This window comes from Pristiophorus japonicus, chromosome 5 (assembly GCF_044704955.1).
Source record: "Pristiophorus japonicus isolate sPriJap1 chromosome 5, sPriJap1.hap1, whole genome shotgun sequence".
Lineage (NCBI taxonomy): Eukaryota > Metazoa > Chordata > Chondrichthyes > Pristiophoridae > Pristiophorus > Pristiophorus japonicus.
Window position 1 is genome coordinate 294,278,338 of NC_091981.1, and position 27,288 is coordinate 294,305,625.

Sequence of the window (27,288 nt, forward strand, 5' to 3'; positions counted from 1 at the left end):
CTATTTCTTATGTTCTTTTGCCCTGACTCATCAGCTCAGCTGCTCATGGAACCCTCATCTGTACCTTTGTTACCTCTAGACTTGACTATTGCAATGCATTACTGGCTGCCCTCCCAGGTCCTACCCTACATAAACTTGAGGTCATCCAAAACTCTGCTGTCCTTACCCTAACTCGCACCAAGTACCATTCACCCATCACCCGCTCTCCACATGTCTGCTGCTCCATCTGAAGACTGTCTGGTTACGAGTCCAAATTCTGCCATTCGGTGACATGAGACCTTGCTCTAACAGCACAATAACTGGGAACACTGAGCCCAATTGTTCAAATTAAAGCTTTTAGGCCAAGAAATTTGAGTCATTTGCGCCTCCCTTTAGCGCCCCCGATGGTAGCTAATGGGGCGCAACGACTTTTTGCCTGGGTGCGGCGCCACTAACAATCACAATGTGCAACTCCCCGTTAGTGCCCTGGACCCTGAATTGGGGAACACCACCTGAAGCTGTGCCGGGTGATGACAATGACAGCTTCAGGGGACATGTACCGGGCGGCCAGTTAAAGGGGCCTAGGATGCTGAAGGCATTTCAGAAAAAAATGCCTCCGATTTTGCCGGGCTTGAAATTTTGTTGGTTCATGCCACGATGGGTCAGCCCGGCACTCTGCTTGCACGGCACGCCCAGTCCCTGGTGGTTTAGGAAGGACACTTTTGTTGCTGCAGAATATGCAGCTTGGGCCCTTCCCTTTAATTATGGTAATAGCCCCTCCTACGCGGCAGCACTACGTGGCCCACTGCGTCGCGCTGTGCCCCGCTCCCGACGCGTCCGCCCCACTACTGCCCCAGTTTTGCGCTACACTTCCTTTCGAAGGTGGAGCCCCAATTTCTCACGAGAGGCGAGAGTTCTGCGCCTGGCGCAAAATCTCGCGCCTCACGAGTGTTACCAGCCAGTTTTTCCCCGTAGAGTTTTAGAACTTACAATGCCAGAGTCAGAATAGTTGCAGGGCTTCATATCCCGGTGGTCATCGCGTGCATGGTCAGTGTCCTGTCATTAACAAAAAAACAGAAACATTTAGTACAAACCGTGTAGATTACAATCATCACAAACCTTCAAGTCCAGTTGAGTATTAAGAGGGTCGGTGGGATAAGAGAGGTAGATTTCAGGATAACACAGACAGGATGGTGAAATGGGCAGAAACATGGCTGATGGAGTTGAATGCAGAGACGTGTGAAGTAATGCACAGTGAGAGGACTAATATGGAAAGGTAGTATACTATAAATGGCACGATTTTGATAAGTGTAGATAAGCAGAGAGATCTTGGCGTCCATTCACACAAATCCTTAAAAGATGGCAGGGCAAGTTGATCAGGTGGATCAAAAAACATGTAAGCTACATGGGTTTATAAATAGAAGCATAGAGTATAAAAGCAAAGAGATCATGCTAGAACTTTATAAATCATTGGTTAAGCCTCAGATGGAGCATTGTGGACAATTCTGGGCAAAAAACTTCAGGAAAGATGTGAAGGGCTTAGAAAGGGTACAGAGGAGGTTTACCAGGATGTTACCAGGATGAAGGACTTCCGTTATAAGGAGAGTTCGGACTGTTCTTATGGAATAGAGAAGGTTAAAAAATGACCGAACAGAAATTTTAAAGAGGATGAGAGTTTATGGCGAGTGGGTCAATAACCAGAGGTCACAGATTTAAAACAATTGGTGAAAGATCTAAGGCCCCAAGTTTCGTGCCGCGGTGAAAACGGCGCACCTCCGAGCTGGGCGCCTGTTTCTCGCGCCGTAAACGGCACCTAAAAAAAAAGTCCGATATTCTCGAGCTCCTTGGAGCTCGATGTCTGCTTGGCGCGGCGCGCTCTTCGCAGCAGGGGGCGGAGCCTAACACTCGCGCCGATTTTCTAAGTAGCAGGGGGCGGGTACAATTTAAATTAGCCTTCGTGGTGCCGGCAACCCTGCGCGTGCGCGTTGGAGCGTGCGCACATGCGCAGTCTCACACAAACATTGGCACTCGGCCATTTTTAAAAATACTGCAGAAATAGTGAAGATTTGTTTCTTGGACCCCTGCAAAGGCTTGTAATTTAATTTTTTTTGATATTTCTGTGTGTGAGGGAGTGCTTTTAGCAGCACTGCTGAATAAATCACCTGCTGAAATCAGTGAGTTCAGCTTTTCACTCCTAAACTTGCAGAACCGGTGCTGCATTGGTGCATGCAAATTAAGGACTGTGTGTTTGGAGAAATAAGAGTGTCAATTCAACTTTGCAATAATACGTGGTGTTGACAATGCAGCACCCATTCTGCAAATTTAAATATAAAACTGTCGATGTGGCTGCCTCTCCCTGTCCAAATGGCCTCAGTCCCCCTCACAGCTCGAAGGCTGCTGCTGTATCTTCGGCTGCCGGCCAGCCACTGATGCCGCTGCTATCTCATGGCCGAATGGCCTCGGGTCCGTCCGGTGCTGCTTCTTCGCGGCCAGCCACGAAGAGAATGAAGGCCTGCCTCAAGCACTGCAGCTCAGCTCGAAGCTTGCTGCCGCTGCCGTCGAGACACTGACGCCACACCCATGCCTGTCTCCAACATGAAAGGCCTGCCTGAAGCACTTTCACACAGGTAGGAACATGGTTTATTTAATCTTTTCTTTGCTTATAAATTTTTATTCAGGTTGGATTTATTTGTATAATATTTGTATAAGTATAACTAAGGATTGATTGTAGAATTTAATGACTTCCCTTCCCCCCCCTCCCCCCCCCCCCCCACCTCGTTCCCTACACCTAATTTGTAACCTATGCCTGATTTTCTAAAGTGTAGATAAGGTTTTTTTGAGCATACAAAAATCTTCACTTACTCCATTCTAAGTTTGTTTGGAGTAAGTTTTCACTCACGAAACTTTGAAATCAGGCGTAAGTGGCCGGACACGCCCCCTTTTGAAAAGAAAATTCTGTTCCAAAGTGAAACTGTTCTACCTGACTAGAACTGGTGCAAACTAAGTGTGGAGAATTCCAATTTCTAAGATACTCCGTTCTACACCAGTTGCTCCTAAAAATCAGGAGCAAATCATGTGGAAACTTGGGGCCTAAGAGTGGAGATGGAGGAAAGAAATTCACTCTGGGAGTTGTCGGGATCTGGAATGCTTTACCTAAAACGGTGGTGGAAGCTGATTCCATAAATAATTTTGAAAAGGAGTGGGACACGCACTTGAGGATGTGGCAGTTACAGGGTTAAGGAAAAAAACAGGGCACATTTGCTCTTTCAAAGAGCCAGCATGGGCACGATTGGCTGAATGGCCTACTTCTGTGCTGTAAGTTCCTATGATTCTATGGCTGTAGCTAACAACAAAATGTTTGCCTAATGTATCTTAATACCCCCCTCATCCAAGACCCTATCCGGGGCCCAGGATCACCACTATTTCCTGTCGTGGGACATTAACATGACAAGAGGGCACCCCCAGCAGAGGTCCCCCCTGATAGGGGTAGTAAAGGGGGGGGGTGGGGTCGGTGGGAGGAAGAGTTTTGCAAGCTAAAGCAGATTTAATGGTCACTGGGTACCAACCAGAATGTCCTGAGCCTCTAAGGTTCTCCTAATGGGGAGCCAGGGGTGGTAGAAAGCAAACAAAATAAAATACTTTCATTCACTTTTACTTGCATAAAGTCCCATTCACCCATCACCCCTAAGCTCGTTGACCTACATTGACTTCCGGTCAATGCCTCTTTTTAAAAATTCAAATTCTTGATTTGAAATCCCTCCAGGTTCTTGGCCCCTTGGCCCTCCCTGTCTCTGTAACCTCCTTCAGCCCAACAAACTTCCAAGATCTCTACGCTCCTCCAATTCTGGCCTCTTGCACATTCTCAATTGCATCGCTCCACCATTGGTGGCCGTGCCTTTAGCTTCCTCGGCCCTAAGCTCTGGAATTCTCTCCCTAAACCTCTCCACCTCTTTGTTTCTCTCCCCCTTCTTTAAGACACTCCTTACAATCTACTTCTTTGGCCAAGCATTTGGTCACCTGTCCTAATATTTCCTGATGTGGCTCAGTGTCTGTTGGTACATGAGGGGGAGAACGATACCCTCGCCTAGCAACAGTCGAGAGAGAGAGAGAATTACAGATCATCCTAGCAACAGACAGTGTTCAAGATTGAAGTAAGGCCTTGGGATATTTATAGTAGGGCCATACTATAAACATCCCACTACTTCTTTACTACTCCATGAGAGAGGAAGTATTAAGGGGCTTAGCAGCTTTGAAAGTGGATAAATCCCCAGGCCCGGATGAACCAGAGAAGGTTCACTCGGTTGATTCCGGAGATGAGGGGGTTGACTTATGAGGAAAGGTTGAGTAGGTTGGGCCTCTACTCATTGGAATTCAGAAGAATGAGAGGTGATCTTATTGAAATGTGTAAGATTATGAGGGGGCTTGACAAGGTGGATGCAGAGAGGATGTTTCCACTGATGGGGAAGACTAGAACTAGAGGGCATGGTCTTAAAACTGAGATGAGAAATTTCTTCACTGAGGATTGTAAATCTGTGGAATTTATTGCCTCAGAGAGCTGTGGAAGCTGGGACATTGAATAAATTTAAGACAGAAATAGACAGTTTCTTAAACAATAAGGGGTTAGGGGGAATGGGCAAGATAGTGGAGCTGAGTCCATGATCAGATCAGCCATGATCTTATTGAATGGTGGAGCAGGTTCGACGGGCCGTATGGCCTACTCCTGTTCCTATTTCTTATGTAAATGTATCCCAGGCTGTTAAGAGAAGCAAAAGAGGAAATAGCAGAGGCTCTGACCAACATTTTCCAATCCTTTCTAGCTACAGGTGAGGTGCCAGAGGACTGGAAGACTGCTAATGTTGTACCTTTGTTTAAAAAGGGAGAAAGGGAGTAATTACAGGCCAGTCAGCCTAACCTTGGTGGTGGGAAAATAATTGGAAAATATCCTGAGGGACAGGATAAATCTTCATTTGGAAAGACATGGATTAATCAAGGACTGTCAGCATAGATTTGTTAAGGAAAGGTCATGTCTCACTAACTTGATTGAATTTTTCAAGGAGCTAACCAGGAGGGTTGATGAGCGCAGTGCGTTTAGTGTATATAGATTTTAGCAAAGCTTTTGATAAGGTCCCACATGGCAGACTGGTCATGAAAGTAAAAGCCCATGGGATCCAGGATAAAGTGGCAAGTTGGATCCAAAATTGGCTCAGAGGCAGGAAGCAAATGGTAATGGATGATGGGTGTTTTTGTGACAGGAAGGCTGTTTCCAGTGGGGTTCCGCAGGGCTCAGTGCTGGGTCCCTTGCTTTTTGTGGTATATATCAATGACTTGGACTTAAATATTGGGGGTATGATTAAGAAGATTGCAGATGACACTAAAATAGGCTGTATGGTTGATAATTAAGAAGAAAGCTGTGAACTGCAATGTACTGGTCAGGTGGGTAGGACAGTGGCAAATGGAATTCATAAGAACATAAGAATTAGGAACAGGAGTAGGCCATCTAGCCCCTCGAGCCTGCTCCGCCATTCAATAAGATCATGGCTGATCTGGCCGTGGACTCAGCTCCACTTACCCTTCCTCTCCCCGTAACCCTTAATTCCCTTATTGGTTAAAAATCTATCGATCTGTGACTTGAGTACATTCAATGAGCTAGCCTCAACTGCTTCCTTGGGCAGAGAATTCCACAGATTCACAACCCTCTGGGAGAAGAAATTACTTCTCAACTCGGTTTTAAATTGGCTCCCCCTGATTTTCAGGCTGTGCCCCCTAGTTCTAGCCTCCCCTACCAATGGAAACAACCTCTCTGCCTCTATCTTGTCTATCCCTTTCATTATTTTAAATGTTTCTATAAGATCACCCCTCATCCTTCTGAACTCCAACGAGTAAAGACCCAGTCTACTCAATCTATCATCATAAGGTAACTCCCTCATCTCCGGAATCAGCCTAGTGAATCGTCTCTGTACCCCCTCCAAAGCCAGTATATCCTTCCTTAAGTAAGGTGAGCAAAACTGCAAGCAGAACTCCAGGTGCGGCCTTACCACGACCCTATACAGTTGCAGAAGGACCTCCCGGCTTTTGTACTCCATCCCTCTCGCAATGAAGGCCAACATTCCATTCGCCTTCCTGATTACCTGCTGCACCTGCAAACTAACTTTTTGGGATTCATGCACAAGGATCCCCTGGTCCCTCTGCACCGCAGCATGTTGTAATTTCTCCCCATTCAAATAATATTCCCTTTTACTGTTTTTTTTCCCAAAGTGGATGACCTCACACTTTCTGACATTGTATTCCATCTGCCAAACCTTCGCCCATTCGCTTAACCTATCCAAATCTCTTTGCAGCCTCTCTGTGTCCTCTACACAACCCGCTTTACCACTAATCTGGAAATGTTGTTACACTACACTCTGTCCCCTCTTCCAGGTCATCTATGTATATTGTAAACAGTTGTGGTCCCAGCACCGATCCCTGTGGCACACCACTAACCACCGATTTCCAACCCGAAAAGGACCCATTTATCCCGACTCTCTGCTTTCTGTTCGCCAGCCAATTCTCGATCCATGCTAATACATTTCCACTGACTCCGCGTACCTCTATCTTCTGCAGTAACCTTTTGTGTGGCACCTTATCGAATGCCTTTTGGAAATCTAAATACACCACGTCCATCGGTACACCTCTATCCACCATGCTCGTTATATCCTCAAAGAATTCTAGTAAATTTCCCCTTCATGAATCCATGCTGCGTCTGCTTGATTGCACTATTCCTATCTAGATGTCCCGCTATTTCTTCCTTAATGATAGTTTCAAGCATTTTCCCCACTACAGATGTTAAACTAACCGGCCTATAGTTACCTGCCTTTTGTCTGCCCCATTTTTTAAACAGAGGCGTTACATTAGCTGCTTTCCAATCCGCTGGTACCTCCCCAGAGTCCAGAGAATTTTGGTAGATTATAACGAATGCATCTGCTATAATACCCTGGGATGCATTTCATCAGGACCAGGGGACTTGTCTACCTTGAGTCCCATTAGCCTGTCCAGCACTACCCCACTAGTGATAGTGATTGTCTCAAAGTCCTCCCTTCCCACATTCCTGTGACCAGCAATTTTTGGCGTGGTTTTTATGTCTTCCACTGTGAAGACCGAAGCAAAATAATTGTTTCAGGTCTCAGCCATTTCCACATTTCCCATTATTAAATCCCCCTTCTCATCTTCTAAGGGACCAACATTTACTTTTGTCACTCTTTTCCGTTTTATATATCTGTAAAAGCTTTTACTATCTGTTTTTATGTTTTGCGCAAGTTTATCTTCGAAATCTATCTTTCCTTTCTTTATTGCTTTTTTAGTCATTCTTTGCTGTTGTTTAAAATTTTCCCAATCCTCTAGTTTCCCACTAACCTTGGCCACCTTATACGCATTGGTCTTTGATTTGATACTCTCCTTTATTTCCTTGGTTATCCACGGCTGGTTATCCCTTCTCTTACCGCCCTTCTTTTTCACTGGAATATATTTTTGTTGAGCACTATGAAAGAGCTCCTTAAAAGTCCTCCACTGTTCCTCAATTGTGCCACCGTTTAGTCTGTGTTTCCAGTCTACTTTAGCCAACTCTGCCCTCATCCCACTGTAGTCCCCTTTGTTTAAGCATAGTACGCTCGTTTCTGACACAACTTCCTCACCCTCAATCTGTATTACAAATTCAACCATACTGTGATCACTCATTCCGAGAGGATCTTTTACGAGGAGACCGTTTATTTTTCCTGTCTCATTACACAGGACCAGATCTAAGATAGCTTGCTTCCTTGTAGATTCTGTTACATACTGTTCTAAGAAACAATCCCGTATGCATTCTATGAATTCCTCCTCCAGGCTACCCAGTGCGATTTGAGTTGACCAATTGATATGTCGGTTAAAATCCTCCATGATTACTGCCGTTCCTTTTTCACATGCCTCCATTATTCCCTTGATTATTGCCCGCCCCACCATGAAGTTATTATCTGGGGGCCTATAAACTACGCCCACCAGTGACTTTTTCCCCTTACTATTTCTAATCTCCACCCACAATGATTCAACATTTTGTTCATTAGAGCCAATATCGTCTCTCACAACTGCCCTGATATCATCCTTTATTAACAGAGCTACCCCACTTCCTTTCCCTTCTTGTCTATCTTTCCGAATCATCAGATACCCCTGTATGTTTAATTCCCAGTCTTGGCCACCCTGCAACCATGTTTATGTAATGGCCACCAAATCATACCCATTTGTAATGATTTGTGCGGTCAACTCATTTACTTTATTTCGAATGCTGCGTGCATTTAGGTAGAGTGTTTTAATCCTAGTTTTTAAACCATGATTGTTAGTTTTGACCCCTCCTGCAGTCCCTTTATATTCAGTGGCCCTTTTTGTTTTTTGCTTTGGGTTTCTCTGCCCTCCATTTTTACTCATCTCCTTTCTGTCTTTTGCTTTTGTCTCCTTTTTGTTTCCCTCTGTCTCCCTGCATTGGTTCCCATCCCCCTGCCATATTAGTTTAACTCCTCCCCAACAGCACTAGCTGTTCAATCTGGATAAGTGTGAGACAATGCATTTGGGGAGGTCTAACAAGACAAGGGCATACCCATTAAATGGTAGGACAGTGTAGAGGAACAAAGGGACCTTGGAGTACAAGTCCACAGATTCCTGAATGTCGCAGGCCAGGTAGATAAGCTGGTTAAGAAAACATATGGAATGCTTGCCTTTATTCGTTGAGGCATGGAATACAAGGGCAGGGCGGTTATGCTTAAACTGTATAAAACACAGGTTAGGCCACAGCTGGAGTACTGTGTGTAGTTCTGGTCACCACATTACACACCACCGCAGGTCGTGGCCATAAAAAGGAGCAGAACTGCGGCGGCCCGGGAGCAGCCACTTCAGGGATCAGCACGAGCTGGTGCAGGAGGGCAACGACTTGGAGAAGGGCGACTGGATTGGATGTCACTAAAATCCAGTTTGGTGATTGGGGCATGGGCAGGTACAGCAGAGGAGCGGCGAGGTCGGGGCGAAGGAGCGGCGAGAGATTGTAGAGCGACGTGATCGGGGCCCAGGAGAGGCGTGAGTTCGGGGCCCAGAAGAGTTGAGGGCCCAGGGGCAGCAAAGGCCAGCCCACACTTCGATATGTGTGCACACTAGGTCCGTGCTGCAGAGCAGGTCTCCAGTCGCCATGGTCGATCCTTGGCACTGAAACACGACCTAGCTCTGTCAAGCCCGTGGATGGCTGGTGTGCAACGTCCAGCACACATTAAAAAAAATCCACGCACAGGCATCTTCCACCCTTCAACATGTAGTTCAGGACCTGGAATGTCAGGTCCTTCATTGAAACACCCATGAACTCATCCCTTTCTGGTGTGGATGCAAGTCATCCTCGATACGAGGGACTGCGTAAGAAGAAAAAGATAGGAAAGCTATGATTATACTGGAAAGGGTTCAGAGAAGATTTACAAGAATGTTGCCTGGACTGGAGAATTTTAGCTATCAGGAAAGATTGGAGATGCTCGATCTGATTTCTTTGGAACAGAGGATGCTAAGGGGAGACCTGATTGAGGTGTATAAAATTATGAGGGGCTTAGATAGAGTGGATGGGAAGGACCTGTTTCCCTTGGCAGAGGCTTCAACAACCAGGGGGCATAGATTTAAAATAATTGGGGGGAGATTTAGAAGAGATATGAGCGGAAATCTCTTCACCCAGAGGGTGGTGGGGGTCTGGAACTCACAGCCTGAAAGGGTGTAGAGGCAGGAACCCTCACCACATTAAAAAAATACTTGGATGTGCCGTAACTACAGGGCTGTGGACCAAGAGCTGGAAAGTGGAATTAGGTTGGATAGCTCTTGATCAGCCAGTGTGGACATGATGGGCTGAAATGACTTCCTTCTATGCTGTAAATTTCTATTATTCTGTACCAATGCAACCTGCGCAATGGAATGTTGATACACATTGCAAAAGGATATTGATAGAAACATAGAAAATAGGTGCAGGAGTCGGCCATTTGGCCCTTCGAGCCTGCACCGCCATTCAATAAGATCATGGCTGATCATTCCTTCAGTACCCCTTTCCTGCTTTCTCTCCATACCCCTTGATCCCCTTAACCGTAAGGGCCATATCTAACTCCCTCTTGAATATATCCAATGAACTGGCATCAACAACTCTCTGTGGCAGGGAATCCCACAGGTCAACAACTCTCTGAGTGAAGAAGTTTCTCCTCATCTCAGTCCTAAATGGCCTACCCCTTATCCTAAGACTATGTCTCCTGGTTCTGGACTTCGCAAACATCGAGAACATTCTTCCCGCATCTAACCTGTCCAGTCCCGTCAGAATCTTATATGTTTCTATGAGAACCCCTCTCATCCTTCTAAACGCCAGTGAATAAAGGCCCAGTTGATCCAGTCTCTCCTGATATGACAGCCCAGCCACCCCTGGAATCAGTCTGGTGAACCTTCGCTGCACTCCCTCAATAGCAAGAACGTCCTTCCTCAGACTAGGAGACCAAAACTGAACACAATATTCCAGGTGAGGCCTCACTAAGGCCCTGTACAACTGCAGTAAGACCTCCCTGCTCCTATATTCAAATCCCCTAGCAATGAAAGCCAACATACCATTTGCCTGCTTCACCGCCTGCTGTACCTGCATGCCAACTTTCAGTGACTGATGAACCATGACACCCAGGTCTCGTTGCACCTCCCCTTTTTCTAGTCTGCCGTCATTCAGATAATATTCTGCCTCGTGTTTTTGCCCTCAAAATGGATAACCTCACATTTATCCACATTATACTACATCTGCCATGTATTTGCCCACTCACCTAATCTGTCCAAGTCACCCTGCAGCCTCTTAGCGTCCTCCTCACAGCTCACTCCGCCACTCAGTTTAGTGTCATCCGCAAACTTGGAGATATTACATTCTATTCCTTCATCCAAAACGTTAATGTATATTGTAAAGAGCTGGAGTCCCAGCACTGAACCCTGTGGCACCCCACTAGTAACTGCCTGCCATTCTGAAAAGGACCCGTTTATCCCGACTCTCTGCTTCCTGTCTGCCAACCAGTTCTCTATCCACATCAGTACATTACCCCCAATACCATGCGCTTGATTTTGTACACCAATCTCTTGTGTGGGACCTTGTCAAAAGCCTTTTAAAATCCAAATACACCACATCCACTGGTTCTCCCTTGTCCACTCTACTAGTTACATCCTCAAAAGATTACAGAAGATTCGTCAAGCATGATTTCCCTTTCATAAATCCATGCTGGCTCGGTCCGATCCTGTCACTGCTTTCCAAATGGGCTGCTATTTCATCCTTAATGATTGATTCCAACATTTTTCCCACTACTGATGTCAGGCTAACATAACTGCTGATGAATGCGTAGAGAAATGTAAACCTGTGTGCATAAGAGTCAGCTGAAGGACGGTGCATTCACTGGCGACTACCAAATAAGGCAAGGTCATTTCCAGTTTGATAAAGAAATCAGTGTATAAAAAAGAAGCTTTTATGTTATAAACGTAGGAGTGAAACCTGCAAGACTTGAGTGCACACCATTGTTCAGAAGTGACAAAGCTCCGCTTACAAACTGCTTTATACTCTGAAGAACTTATACTCAGCTTTTGGATTGTTTTTTATGTTAAAGTAGAAAAAATAAAGTACAGCCATAAGACTGAATGTTTTTACTATGCAATTGAACAACAGAGGATTCTTTAAAATAAACTGTCAAGTTTTGTCTGATACTACTCCTGTGACGTGCCTAGGGACGTTTTGCTACATTAAAGGCACTATATAAATCCAAGTTATTGTTGCTTTTCAGCCTGTCTTGAGGACCCTCACAGACCTGTGGGAGTCCTGGCACCATCATTAACATCTAGTTTCCTCCAATTGTGTGGGTGCCCAACAAGCCAACAATAAGGAAAGTAAGGCAGAGGGCTCAGAACATTCCCTCCCACTCATCTGCATAAGTTTGTTTGACTTGCGTATTATGCAGCTGCAGGTACAGCTTGGCTCCAGAAGTCCCAGAATTATTGGGACAATGTAAAGGAGGCACAGATCCAGCAAAACAACCCTTTTTCCTAACCTTTATACCCCAGGGATAAAAGCCTTTGTCAATAGACTTAATAGAAAAATTTTGGACATGGAAATGTGGTAAAGATAACTTTTGACAGGAGCCAAATTCCGATGGCATCACTCAAGGAAACATGACTGTCGTCTTTCCCAATGGAGGGCCAGAATGCCTGAGTGTGGCCATGCTGTTCCCACACGACAAAGGGGAGCCCAGGAACAACCTCCCAGATATAATGCAGCAGGTCTCCCACAGGAGCTACTGGGCCATTCCTGCAAGGTAATCAATTCTCTGACTATCCAAAGATACCGTCAGGAGCAGCAAGTGTGCATTAAGAAGGATTAGGGAATGTCTTGGAAATGAACTGGTACTCTTTGAGGAGGTTTAAAAAAAAACTGATGGAATGGGGCGGATATAATTTACTTGGAATTACACAGAAATTTGGCAACGGTAGACTTGTCCATTAGCAGTTTTCAGGTGCAACACAGGATGCGCATTAAACCTGACTCTCGACAGCACAGAGTAGTAGATCAGTGGTGAATCACCTCTTTCCCTGTAGTAAAGGGCATGGTATTTAGCATTGAACCAATAAGGTCTGGTTGAGGATATGCCATGCCAATCTAGCATCTCATTCCTCCATGAAATGGAACATCGAAACGTCAATGTCTCTGTATCAGTGAGCTGCTGTCAAAACAATAACATTTGTAATCCATAGAATCCAATATATATATTTCAGTTTTATAGTCTTTCTTCACTCTAGAACCTACCTCATTGACGCCGTGCATTGTTGCCTTTCCTGGCCCTCCTTCGTGCACGGCCTATTGTTATTAAACAGAGAATAATTGATTTAAACATCGAAATTATTATTTAATTAAATGAAATTTACATTTACATTTAAAGGATTCTTCTTGGAAGGAGACAAAGTTCTTTTTTTTTTACTTCATTCTCAGGATGTAGGTGTCACTGGCATTTATTGCCCACCTTTAAAAAGGTGATGGTTGACGGGCCTTCTTCTCTCTGGGCCATTTCAAAGTCATCCACATTGCTGTGGGACTGGAATCACATATAAACCAGATTGTGTAAGGACAGCAGGTTTCCTTCCCTGAAGGACATTAGTGAACCAGTTGGGCTTTTATGACAATTTAATAGCTTTCACATAGTCATAAGAACATAAGAACATAAGAACATAAGAATTAGAAACAGGAGTAGGCTATCTAGCCCCTCGAGCCTGCTCCACCATTAAATAAGATCATGGCTGATGTGGCCGTGGACTCAGCTCCACTTAACCGCCCTCTCCCCGTAACCCTTAATTCCCTTATTGGTTAAAAATCTATCTATCTGTGACTTGAATACATTCAATGAGCTAGCCTCAACTGCTTCCTTGGGCAGAGAATTCCACAGATTCACAACCCTCTGGGAGAAGAAATTACTTCTCAACTCGATTTTAAATTGGCTCCCCCGTATTTTGAGGCTGTGCCCCCTAGTTCTAGTCTCCCTGACCAGTGGAAACAACCTCTCTGCCTCTATCTTGTCTATCCCTTTCATGATTTTAAATGTTTCTATAAGATCACCCCTCATCCTTCTGAACTCCAATGAGTAAAGATCCAGCCTACTCAATCTATCATCATAAGGTAACCCCCTCATCTCCGGAATCAGCCTAGTGAATCGTCTCTGTACCCCCTCCAAAGCCAGTATATCCTTCCTTAAGTAAGGTGACCAAAACTGCACGCAGTATTCCAGGTGCGGCCTTAACAATACCTTATACAGTTGCAGCAGGACCTCCCTGCTTTTGTACTCCATCCCTCTCGCAATGAAGGCCAACATTCCATTCGCCTTCCTGATTACCTGCTGCACCTGCAAACTAACTTTGTGGGATTCATGCACAAGGACCCCCAGGTCCCTCTGCACCGCAGCATGTTGTAATTTCTCCCCATTCAAATAATATTCCCTTTTACTGTTTTTTTTCCCAAGGTAAATGACCTCACACTTTCCGACATCGTATTCCATCTGCCAAACCTTCGCCCATTCGCTTAACCTATCCAAATCTCTTTGCAGCCTCTGTGTCCTCTACACAACTCGCTTTCCCACTAATCTTTGTGTCATCTGCAAATTTTGTTACACTACACTCTGTCCCCTCTTCCAGGTCAAAAATGTATATTGTAAACAGTTGTGGTCCCTGCACTGATCTCTGTGGCACACCACTAACCATCGATTTCCAACCCAAAAAGGACCCATTTATCCCGACTCTCTGCTTTCTGTTTGCCAGCCAATTCTCTATCCATGCTAATACATTTCCTCTGACTCCGTGTACCTCTATCTTCTGCAGTAACCTTTTGTGTGGCACCTTATCGAATGCCTTTTGGAAATCTAAATACACCACATCCATCGGTACACCGCTATTGACTTTTACTGATTTACTTACTTTTATTTTCAATTTTTATTCAACCGATTTCACATTCTCAAACTGTCACAATGGGATTTAAACTCACTTTCCCTGGATTATTAGGCCAGTACATAACCACTACACTACTGTACCCCCTCCTCTTTTTAGGTTACAACCAACACGTGGTTCTATTAATGGGTTGTTCCTAGCTATCCTTTATTACTACTTTGACAACCTGAGTCATATGTCCTTGTCGATAGGCTGAGCCTGTTGGTGATCCTGATCAGATCAGGACAGATGGAGCGAGGCGACACCGAGATGTCGTTTACTTATGGGTGTATGGGAGGAGCCGGGGCCGCCGTAACACAGGGCAGTATAACACAGGGAACTGACGGGAAAGCTACATTCTTCCACCCACCAAATCATGGCGGAGGTACTGCGAATGTTTGGTGCAGAGGTATGGCAGGAGATCGTGGTGGAGGTGCGGCAAGTGTTTGTGGTGGAGGAACGGTGAGGGATTGTGGCGAAGGTGCAGTGAATGTTTGTGACGGAGGAGCGGTGCGAAATCATGGCGGAGGTGCGGCGAATCAGGGTACGGGGCTCAGAAGAGCCGAGGGCCCAGGGGCAGAACGGACCAGCCCACACTGCGATATGTGCGCGCACTCAGTCCGTGCAGCACAGCAGGTCTCCAGTCATCCTGGTTTACCCTTGCCACTGGATAAAGGCTTAGCTCTGTCAAGCCCATGTGATGGCTAATGTGCAGCGGTCATCACACGTTAAAAAAATCCACACACAGGCATCTTCCACCTCCTCAATTGGAGTTCACAACTGGAACATCAGGTCCTTCATTGAAACATCTGTGAACTCATGTGGAAGCAAGTCATCCTCGTTCAAGGGACCGCCTATGATGAGGATGATGATGTCCTTGTGAAACACTCTTCTCCAGACACCTAGGCTAGGTGATGTTTACAATAGATCCCTTTTTGCAAAACCAGTGTCATCAATCCCCGCTTCAAAAAACCTACCTTCGACCCTTATGAGCCCTCCACCTGCTACTCCATCTCTAACCTCCTTTTCCTTCTGTTTTCTTAGGCCCTCCAATATGGCCACATCTCTCAAGATTTTTTGGTTGAATCGCTCCAGAATGGCTTCAACCCTTCTTACAATAACAAGACGGTCTGAGCCAAAGTCTTGAATGACATCCGCCATGATTATGATCATGGTACATTATCCCTCCTGGACTTCCTTGGCCTCTGCAGCATATGATGCATTGGACCCTGCCAATATCTCTCCTTTATTGTTCAGTTTCATGGGGCTGCCTCACATGGTTTGATTCCTATATATGCAAACATAGCAATTGCCTATCTTCAGATTCAGTCAACTCCTGAGACCCCCTCTATTTCCTCATCTACATGCTGCTCCTCAGTAATATCATCCACAAACACAGGGTCAGCCTCCATATGTACGATGTAAACAACCAGCTCTACCTTTCCACTAACTCTTTTGATCCTAATGTGCTATAAGAATTCTTGTTGATATCAACTTCCTTCGCTTGAACACCAAGAAAAATGAAGCGACCATTTTCACCCCTTGCTATCAAATCAGCTCCCAAGCCAATTACTGCACCCCTCTTTCCAGCCACTCACGCAGGCCTAATGGTAAATGAGCCAAAGGAGGACAGCGGAAACGTTATAAGGACACCCTCAAAGTCTCCCTGGTAAAGTGCGACATCACCACTGACACCTGGGAGACCCTGGCCGCAGACCGCCCGAGGTGGAGAAAGTCCATCCGGGAGGGCGTTGAGCTCTTTGAGTCTCGACGCAAGGAGCATGAAGAGGCCAGGCGCAGGCAGCGGAAGGAGCGCGCGGCAAACCAGCCCCACCGATCCCTTTCCCTGACAAATGTCTGTCCCACCTGTAACAGGGTCTGTGGCTTTTGTATCGGACAGTTCAGCCATCAAAGAACTCACTTTGGGAATGGAAGCAAGTCCTCCTTGATTCCGCGGGACTGCCTATGATGAATCAGACTGTGCAAAAACTCGCTTCCCTTTTTGACCCAGAGCAGAACTTGGAATCTTGACCGCAACTAAGACCATTTACATAGAGCGCTCCAGTGTCATTCGCCTCTGTTCCTTTCTCAGTCTCTCCATGTTTTTGTCACTCCTCAACACCATTATTCCAATGCTCTCCTTGTCCTTCATCCCATCTTTCCATCCTGTACAAAATCTAATTTTTCCAAACGTCATCTGCACATATCCTGCTCGCCGGTTATCTCCAGCTTCACTGTTGGCTGCTTGTTCAACTATGCAGTCAATTTAAAATCAATGGGGCTAAATTGGATAAGGCCCAAAGACGGGCGTGGGGATCGTGAAGCATGATTGGCCCGCGCCAGTTGCAAGCAGTGCAGGTAGCACGCAAAATTTGCGCAACCTGTTCATTAACATGATTGCAGCGCTAAACGCACTGTTGGTCGGCTCAACGCTCAACAGGCTGCCCATTATCATGGGAAGTCTGCTCTGTATTTAAAGGTTGCCTGCAGAGTGAAAGGCTGTCTGCACTTCTTAAAGCAGAGGTGATTTGTGAAATAAATACTTTATTCTGACTAGAGCTAAGCAAAAGGGAAGTAAGTAATGTCACAACAGGGCAGAGAAAGGGCACCTCGGTTTTCAGATGCAGCACTGGAGGACTTGGTGCAGGGAGTCAATAGGAGGATGTAGGTCCCCTGCCCACAGGTGGGGGGGGTGAGGGGCAGGAGGCCTTCCAGACACACTATGAAGGCAGTGGGAAGAGATCGCTGAAATGGTCAGTGCCACCAGTCTTTCCTCTAAGACATGGATTCAGTGCTAGAAGAACTTTAATGACCTCACATGAGTGAATGCAACTTCAAATTACATATCACACCAACTGCACCACCAGCCTCACACACTGTTCAATGCACCATACGCCTATTATTCACCTGCCAACAATCTCTAGCAATCACTACTTATACTTCACAATCGTAGCTTCATCTCACCCTCAAACTTACCATTGCTGCAAGATTCATACCCACATCTCACACATTGCACACTCTGCCAGCTATTCAAACATGGCACGCACATCACCCAAACACATTGCACCACACTCACTTAAATACTTCTCTTTCAGATCAAGGGGGTTCACAACCGACGCAAGCAGGAACAAAAAGGCGGTGGTTACGAGGTGGCTGGGGGGTGGGGGTAGAAGTTCCTTCCTGTAATGTGGTGACCAGAACTGCACGCAGTATTCCAGCTGTGGCCTAACTAGTGTTTTATACAGTTCAAGCATAGGGAAATAGGTCCTTCCTATCTACTCTGTCTGGGCTCCTCATAATTTTATGCAGCTCAATATGGCCTCCTCTGTTCCAAAGAAAACAACCAAACTTCTGGCGGAGAGAATGGCCGCAGCCCTGGAAGCTCAGAATGCTCACATGCTCTCTGGGCAACAGGCCACGGAGCATCTTAGTGCTGCCATGGAGCGTCAAACTGCTGCCATCTCTGGTGGATTTGAGACTCTGGCTGTTCTCATGCAGTCTCAGCTTGATGCCACCAGCCACCTCAGTATTCCATTTGCAGCTAGCTCCAACACAGGTTATGGGGGAACCTTCCTGTCTTGCGCCACATCACCGACCTGATCTCCCTCAGCTGGTGCTAAGGTGCCGCCCCCGGGGACTGACGCAGGCTCCACGGACTAGGATCCTGATGATGTGCTCTCAGGACCATAACATTCCTGGCCCCAGACCTCCCACTCCACCAGTGTCTCCACGCATGGCCTCGCCTGAGCCAAGCCAGACTGCACCCGGCCCTTCCAGGCCCAAAGGTGTTCGAGGGCATCCTAGAAAGACAGCTGTGGTTCCCACATAACAACTACAGCAGCCTTCCCAGGCCGATGATGCACAGGGGAGACACTTAGGCGTAGTGTTCGAAACATTGAAACATAGAAAATAGGTGCAGGAGTAGGCCTTTCGGCCCTTCAAGCCTGCACCACCATTCAATATGATCATGGCTGATTATGCAACTTCAGTGCCCCATACCTGCTTTCTCTCCATATCCCTTGATCCCTTTAGCTGTAAGGGCCATATCTAACTCCCTTTTGAATATATCTAACGAACTGGCCTCAACAACTTTCTGTGGTAGAGAATTCCACAGGTTCACAATTCTCTGAGTGAAGAAGTTTCTCCTCATCTTGGTCATAAATGGCTTATCCCTTATCCTTAGACTGTGATAGCTGGTTCTGGACTTCCCCAACATCAGGAACATTCTTCCTGCATCTAACCTGTCCAATCCCATTAGAATTTCATATGTTTCTTTGATAGCCCCTCTCATTCTTCTAAATTCCAGTGAATATAAGCCTAGTCGATCCAGTCTTTCTTCATATGTCAATCCTGCCATCCCGGGAATCAGTCTGGTGAACCTTCGCTGCACTCCCTCAATAGCAAGAATGTCCTTCCTCAGATTAGGAGACCAAAACTGCACACAATACTCAAGGTGTGGTCTCACCAAGGCCCTATACAACTGCAGTAAGACCTCCCTGCTCCTATACTCAAATCCTCTCGCTATGAAGGCCAACATGCCATTTGCCTTCTTCACCGCCTGCTGTACCTGCATGACAACTTTCAATGACTGATGTTCCATGACACCCAGGTCTCGTTGCACCTCCTCTTTTCCTAATCTATCACCATTCAGATAATATTCTGCGTACCTGTTTTTGCCACCAAAGTGGATGACCTCACATTTATCCACATTATACTGCATCTGCCATGCATTTGCCCACTCACCTAACCTGTCCAAGTCACCCTGCAGCCTCTTAGCATCCTCCTCACAGCTCACACTGCCACCCAGCTTAGTGTCATCTGCAAACTTGGAGATATTACACTCAATTCCTTCATCTAAATCATTAAAAATTGTAAATACCTGAGGCCCCAGCACTGAACCTTGCGGTACCCCACTAGTCACTGCCTGCCATTCTAAAAAGGATTCATTTATTCCTACTCTTTACTTCCTGTCCGCCAACCAGTTCTCTATCCACGTCAATATATTACCCCCAATACCATATGCTTTAATTATGCACACCAATCTCTTGTGTGGAACCTTGTCAAAAGCCTTTTGAAAGTCCAAATACACCACATCCACTGATTCTCCCTTGTCCACTCTACTAGTTACAGCCTCAAAAAAATTCTAGAAGACTTGTCAAGCATGATTTCCCTTTCATAAATCCATGCTGACTTGGACCGATCCTGTCACTGCTTTCCAAATGCGCTGCTATTACATCTTTAATAATTGATTCCAACATTTTCCCCACTACCGATGTCAGACTAACCAGTCTATAATTCCCTGTTTTCTCTCTCCCTCCTTTTTTAAAAAGTGGGGTTACATTAGCTACCCTCCAATCCATAGGAACTGATCCAGTGTCTATAGAATGTTGGAAAATGACCACCAATGCATCCACTATTTCTAGGGCTACTTCCTTAAGTAGTCTGGGATGCAGACTATCAGGCCCTGGGGATCTATCGGCCTTCAATCCCATCAATTTCCCGAACACAATTTCCTGACTAATAAGGGTTTCCTTCAGTTTGTCCTTCTCGCTGGACCGTTGGTCCCCTAGTATTTCCGGAATGCTATTTGTGGCTTCCTTAGTGAAGACAGAACCAAAGTATTTGTTCAATTGGTCTGCCATTTCTTTGTTCCCCATTATAAATTCACCTGATTCTGACTGCAAGGGACCTACATTTGTCTTCACTAATTTTTTTCTCTTCACATATCTATAGAAGCTTTTGTAGTCAGTTTTTATGTTTCCTGCAAGCTTACTCTCAAACTCTATTTTCCCCCTCCTAATGAAACCCTTTGTCCTCCTCTGCTGAATTCTAAATTTCTCCCAGTCCTCAGGTTGTTGCATTTTCTGGCCAATTTATATGCCTCTTCCTTGGATTTAACACTATCCCTCTTTTACCTTGTTAGCCACGGTTGAGCCACCTTCCCTGTTTTATTTTTTATGCCAGACAGGGATATATAATTGTTGAAGTTCATCCATGTGATCTTTAAATGTCTGCCATTGCCTATCCACCATCAACCCTTTAAGTATCATTCGCCAGTCTATCCTAGCCAATTCACGCCTCATATCATCGAAGTTGCCTTTCTTTAAGTTCAGGACCTTAGTCTCTGAATTAACTGTGTTACTCTCCATCTTAATAAACAATTCTACCATATTATGGTCACTCTTCCCCAAGGAGCCTCGCATAACAAGATTGCTAATTAATCTTCTCTCATTACACAAGACCCAGTCTAGGATGGCCAGCTCTCTAGTTGGTTCCTCGACATATTGGTCTAGAAAACCATCCCTTATACACTCCAGGAGATCCTCCTCCATCGTATTGCTACCAGTTTGGCTCGCTCAATCTAGATGTAGATTAAAGTCACCCATGATAACTGCTGTACCTGTATTGCACAAATCCCTAATTTCCTGTTTGATGCCATCCCCAACCTCACTACTACTGTTTGGTGGTCTGTACACAACTCCCACTAGCGTTTTCTGCCCTTTGGTGTTCCGCAGCTCTACCCATACAGATTCTACATCATCCAAGCTGATGTCCTTCCTTACTATTGCTTTAATCTCCTCTTTAACCAACAATGCTACCCCACCTCCTTTTCCTTTCTGTCTATTCTTCCTGAATATTGAATACTCGTGGATGTTGAGTTCCTAGCCTTGGTCACCCTGGAGCCATGTCTCCGTAAACCCAATTACATCATATCCGTTAACAGCTATCTGTGCAGTTAATTCATCCACATTATTACGAATGCTCCTCTCATTGAGACACAGAGCCTTAAGGCTTGTTTTTTTAACACTCTTTGTCCTTTTAGAATTAGGGTAGGCAGCATAAAAGTGTTAGGGTAGGCACACATAAAAGGTGTTATAAGGAGATGCACAGGGGTAAGACATGATTATTGGTGTTAGTTGATGGTCGTCTTTTTGTTGATGTTGTGTTCTTGCACTGAATTGAATCTTTATTTTGGCACATATCTGGCCAGGTGTTTAATTCAGGAGTGGGCCAATTGTGCATGAAGGCACTCATTGCAATGGCCATTGAAAGTGGGAGCTGAAGGGTCATGTGTGGATGGGATTATCTGAAGCGAGCAGCTATGAGATGCAGCTGCACCTCCCTTACAAGATTGCGATGGAGACAAGACCTCCTAGCTCGGAGTGAGGGGATCCTCCTCCTCCTCTTCCTGCGCCTCCTCCTCAGGTGGTACTGTTGGCTCCACCTCCAGCAGCTGTCCCCTCATGAGAGCCAGGTTGTGCAGCATGCACCACGACGAAAATGGAGACTCGTTGAGGACAGTACTGCAAGGTGCCATCAGGGCGGTACAGGCACCGGAGCCTCTGCTTAAGGATGCCAATACAATGCTCGCTGATTCACTGGTGTCAGAATGAGCATCATTGTAGGCATGCTCTGGCACTGTTCTGGGGTTTCGCAGTGGAGTGAGCAGCCAAGTGGACAGGGGATATCCCTTGACAACCAACCACAATCCTGATTTGGGCCGGGGACGAGGGCAGGCACACTGCTCTGGCACAGAATGAAGGAATCATGGGTGCTTCCTAGGTACCTCGCATCAACTGATAGGATCCGACGCTGGTGGTCACATACGAGCTGCACATTCAACGAGTGGAACCCCTTGCAGTTCACCATGATCTTGGGGTGATGTTGTCGCGCCCTCAGCCCAATGTGTGAGCAGTCTATCGCACCCTGTGCCCTCGGGAAGCCTACAATTCAGGCATATCCAGCCTGCCGCTCCACCTGTTTGTCCCTTGTCATGGGGAAGATGTACTGCACCCTTCTCCCGTAGGGTGAATCGGTGACCTGCTGGATGCACCGATGTGCCGAGAATTGCGAGATGTTGCCAATGTCTGCAGTGGCAGACTGGAAAGACCCCATGGCATAAAAATTCAATGCAATGGTGACCTTGGTCTCTATGGTCAGGGCGTTCCTCAGCATTGTGAGAGGCTGGAAATCTTCGCACAGGACAGCGCAGAGCTCCCCGAGCACGGCTTTGCTAAATCTTAGCCTTTGCAGGCATTGCTCATCACTGAGCTGGAGGAAGGAGAACTGAGGTCTGTAAACCCTTTGAGGGTAGGGCCTCCTTCCCCCACCTCTGCGTTGGCCATCTCCCCTGGTAGCTGGATGATGCCCATCTCCCTGGTCCTCCTGATTGTCAAGCGCCTCTGGAGGCTCTTGCTGGCAAGGCTCCTGGCCCAGTATTTGGTGTGGGGTGGGTCAGCATACCTCACCCTCCTCGTGATGCCATCTCCCTCCTGGCCACCTTCTCTAGCTGCAGGTGTGCGCACACCTGCAGGCCCTTCTCTCTGTTGGGCAGCCTTGGCTGCTGCCTACCTTGCCCACTGCTTCTCTAGACGTTGCTGCGGCGAAGCCTTCTCCTGCATGGGTGTACCAGATGGTCCCCTGCCAACACTGACCCCATTCTTTTTCAGGCTGCACCCTGCCAAGCAGGTTTCTGGAGCACAGAATGACGCCTACAGGCCTCTACTAAAGACTGAGAGCTGAAAGTACTCAAAACCTCTGAACACCACTCAGCATGTTCAATGCAGCCAAAAAACAGAAGCAAAACTTTTCTTTAAAAATCGCCCCAATCACGGGAATAGTCCGTTGACCTCATCCAGCGGTGTCGCGTTCCACGGCAAAGTGGACCGACACAAAAACCTGGCGGGGTCACTGCCGAAAAAAATTCTCTCTTTTAACAGCTGAATATGGGTGGCATGGCCGCGTAGCAGCGGTGCGCACCCTGATGACGTCGCCGCGGCCTAAACCCCTTTACCGCTGCTTGGCGGAAACTCCCCCTTCCCCCAAGTTGAATATGCATTGGGGGGGGGGGGCGCGGGAGGGTGGTGGGAGGGGGGCAATACACTGGAGCACGGCGGCCAATCGATTTTTCCTATTGGCCGCCGAAAACGCGCCTTAATGGTCCCATCAGGGACACTGAATAACAGCCCCCTGGACTACATTCAGTCTTGAACTAATGTGTGGCGCGAATGTTTTTTGCCACTTAAGTGGTAGGCATTGACTATATCCAACAAGCGCGAGTCTAACCACGGCCCCTTGACATTCAACAGCATTACCATCGCTGAATCTTCCACCATAAAAACCTGGGGGGGAGGGGGCGGTCACTATTGATCAGGGTTCTTTTCAAACACTCTCCAGTTCTAAAGAAGGGTCATTGACCCAAAACGTTAACTCTACTTCCTCTCCACAGATGCTGCCTGACCTGCTGAGATTTCCAGCATTTTGTGTTTTTATTCCAGATTCCAACATCCGCAGTATTTTGCTTTTGTATTGACCAGAAACTTAACTGGACCAGCCACATAAATACTAGAGCTACCAGAGCTGGTCCGAGGCTGGGTATTCTGCGACGAGTGTCTCACCTCCTGACTCCAAAGACTTTCCACCACCTACATGGCACAAGTCAGGAGTGTGATGGAATTCTCTCCACTTGCCTGGATGAGTGAAGCTCCAACAATACACAAGAAACTCAATACCATCCAGGTCAAAGCAGCTCGTTTGATTGGCAGCCCATCCACCACCTTAAACCTTCACTCCCTTGACCACCAGCGCACCCTGGCTGCAGTGTGCAGCATCTACAAGATGCACTGCAGCAACTCGCCAAGGCTTCTTCGACAGCACCACCCAAACCCACGACCTCTACCACCTAGAAGGACAAGGGCAGCAGGCATACAGGAACACCATCACCTGCAAGTTCCTCTCCAAATCACACACCATCCTGACTTGGCAATATATCACTGTTCCTTCAGCGTCGCTGGTCCAAATCCTGAAACTCTCTCCTAACAGCACTGTGGGAGTACCTTCAAAACACGGACTGCAGCGGTTCAAGAAGGCAGCTCACCACTAAATTCTCACGGGCAAATAGGGATTGGCAATAAACGCTGGCCTTGCCAGCAATGTTCACATTCCATAAATGAATTTTTAAAAATGAAAGTCAGCACGGATGTGTTATAGGCACACCTTCTTTGACTAATTTGATTGAGATCTTTGATGAAGTAAAGTGTGTATGAGGGTTGTATGGTTGATGTTATATATATGGACTTTCAAAATGCACTTGACAAAGTACTGCGTAATAGATTTGTTAGCAAAATTGAAGCTCACTGGATTAAAAGGGGCATTGGCTATGTGGATACGAAATTAGCTAAGGGTCAGAAAGCAGAGAGTAGTAGTGAACGGTTGTTTAGCAGACTAGAAGGAAGTGTGTAGCCGTGTTCCCCAGATGTTGATGTTGGGACCACTGCTGTTTTTAATGTATATTAATGACCTGAACTTGAGTATACAGGGCGGAATTGCAAAGTTTGCAGATGAAACAAAATTCAGCAATGTAGTAAAGAGTAAGAAGTATAGTAACGGACTTCAGAAAGACATAGACAGACTGGCAAAATAGGCAGACAATGGCAGATTAAATTTAACACAAAGATGTGTGAGTGATTCATTTTGGTAGGAAGAATGAAGAGGGACAATATGAACTAAATAATACAATTTCAAATGGAATGCAGGAACTGAGAGACCTAGGCATGTACACACACAATTCTTTGAAGGTGACAGGACAAGTTAAGGAGGCTGTTAAAAAAAGCATATGGGATTCTTAGATTTATAAACCTATCCTCCTTCTGTGCTGTATGTTTCAATGTTGGGTTACATAATTACCAGCCTCCAGCAATTTTACACTAGCAGTGACCCAATGACACAAGGTCACTCTTAAATTGCTACATTGTCAGACTGAGCTGTAACTTACATGGACCACATGCTCTCGGCTGCTTCCGCGACGAATATCCACGGCGATGTCGTCTGCCGCCGCTTTTGGCTTGTGGAAGGTTGCAGGCTGTTGAAGCTCTTCTTTCTGGTGGGGCAGTGATTAAAGAATGAATGGTAGCACCTCTACTCACATCTCACATATCACATATCAATACAGTTGATAGCAGGACTCTGCTCACATCTCACGCAGAAGAAAACAAAAATCAGAGGACTGTCAGCTGTTGGTCATCGTGTGTGAGGAAAAAGCACGCTCATGGGGCTAATATCCCCAGTGGGACTGAAAACACAATTCCAGACAAACCCCGCTGGAGTATTACCCTACAGGTGAAGCATGTGCCCCCCGAGAATGCATCATCTGCGCTAGATGAACACTGAGCCCGTTGTGGCAGGACTTCCAATGCCAGCGATATGTAAACGTCTGTTTGCACCTTGAGATGAAGGGACCCTTCAGGGAAGGTGAATAGCATCTGGCTAGAAGGAAATCAGCTTTTTCCAGGTTTAAAGGTCAATCAAGGTGTCAGTTGGATGGTTAGGGCACTCATTTATAAATGTTTTCAAAAATTTCTACTGACCCTTCCTTATGGTGCACTTTACCCACCTTTGGTGTCAACCGTAGCTCAATGGTAAGCAGTCTCACCTCTGAGTCAGAAGGTTGAGTGTTCAATTTCCACTTCAGAGACTTGAGTACATAATCTAAGCTGACACTTCAGTGCAGTACTGAGGGAGCACTGCACTGTTGGAGGTGCCGTCTTTCAGATGAGAGGTTAAACTGAGGCTACTACGTCTGCCCTCTAAGGTGGATGTAAAAGATCCCATGGCACTATTTCGAAGAAGAGCAAGGGAATTCACCGTGGTGTCCTGGACCAAAAATTATCCCACAACCAACAGATTATCTGATCATAATTTCATTGCTGTTTATGGGGCCTTGCTCTACACAAATTAGCTGCCACTTTCCCTACAACAGTGACTACACTTCAAAATTACTTTATTGGCTGTGAAGTGCATTGGGATGGTCTGAGGTCATGAAGGGCACTATATAAATGCAATCTTTCTTTATACGTTTACTTAACCTTAATCTATCAATCCCAATCTTGAAAATTTCAATTAACTCAGCATCCACAGATTTTGGAGACAGCGATTTCCAGATTTCCACTACTCTTTGTGGTTTCTGATTTCACTTCAAAATGGCCTAGCTCTAATTTTAAAATGTTCTAGCTTTGAAAGCTTTACAATCACGATTAACTAGGCACACTAATTGTCCTGTGGTGATGTTACAGAGGCTCCTCTACTCCCTTCCTTAAACTATAATTGTTCTCAGTGTCCCTGACCCTGCCGAGAAGTGCTGTCTGCTCCCTGGGTTAGATAACAGGCCATGGATTAAAAAAAGATGCCAGGATAGAACTGAATCTAAACAAAGGCATACACAAAGTATATAAACAATAAAAGGAGAGAATAAAAGAGAATATGATGAGATTAAAAAGACAATAGGATAGCAAAGAGGAAATATAAAATGAAAATATCAAAGAATATAAAATCAAATAGTAAAGTAGTTATATAATTAGTACATAAGTAACAAAATGGAAATTAAGATTAAGGATAGAGCCACTAAGGGATGGGTGAGATAAACTCACAGGAGATGATACCGAAATAGCAGGAATATTTAACCTCAGTTTTCACTAAAGAGGTTATTAAAGAGGAAATGACTATAGTAGAAGTAATCGTGAGGGATATTACAAGAGAGATGATAGAAAGAAACTAGATTCTAGACAAACCAGTCAAATGTAAGGAGCACAAGATTCTGGATCCAGATGGATTGCACATATAGATATTCAAAGAAACCAAAAAGGAGACGGCAGAGGCACTATTATCCATAGATAAAAATTCAATAGGAAAAAGAACAGTGCACAGAACAGGCGAACAGCAAATCTAATTCCTATCCTCAGAAAGGGAGATAGAACTAACCCAGAAAAATATAGATTTTAATGCCAGTGGTAGGAAAGATACTGGAATCTTTGCTAAAAG

At 45.8% G+C, this 27,288-nt stretch overlaps 1 protein-coding gene across 20 annotated transcripts in view; it reads right to left on the reverse strand.

Annotated features, from left to right (window-relative positions):
• Positions 1-27,288, reverse strand: part of LOC139264761 (uncharacterized) — a 460,034-nt gene that overhangs the window by 11,116 nt on the left and 421,630 nt on the right. For 18 of the 20 annotated variants that reach the window (XM_070881860.1, XM_070881862.1, XM_070881861.1 and 15 more), the window contains 3 exons: positions 25,247-25,351; positions 12,809-12,859; positions 970-1,035 (listed from right to left, as the gene is read on the reverse strand). In XM_070881860.1, coding sequence (XP_070737961.1) covers positions 12,810-12,859; positions 25,247-25,351 — 155 coding nt within the window. In that variant the 3' untranslated portion in view covers positions 970-1,035; position 12,809. Of the gene's footprint in view, positions 1-969; positions 1,036-12,808; positions 12,860-25,246; positions 25,352-27,288 lie in introns of those variants that run through there. The other 2 variants (XM_070881854.1, XM_070881866.1) reach the window with 2 other exon arrangements.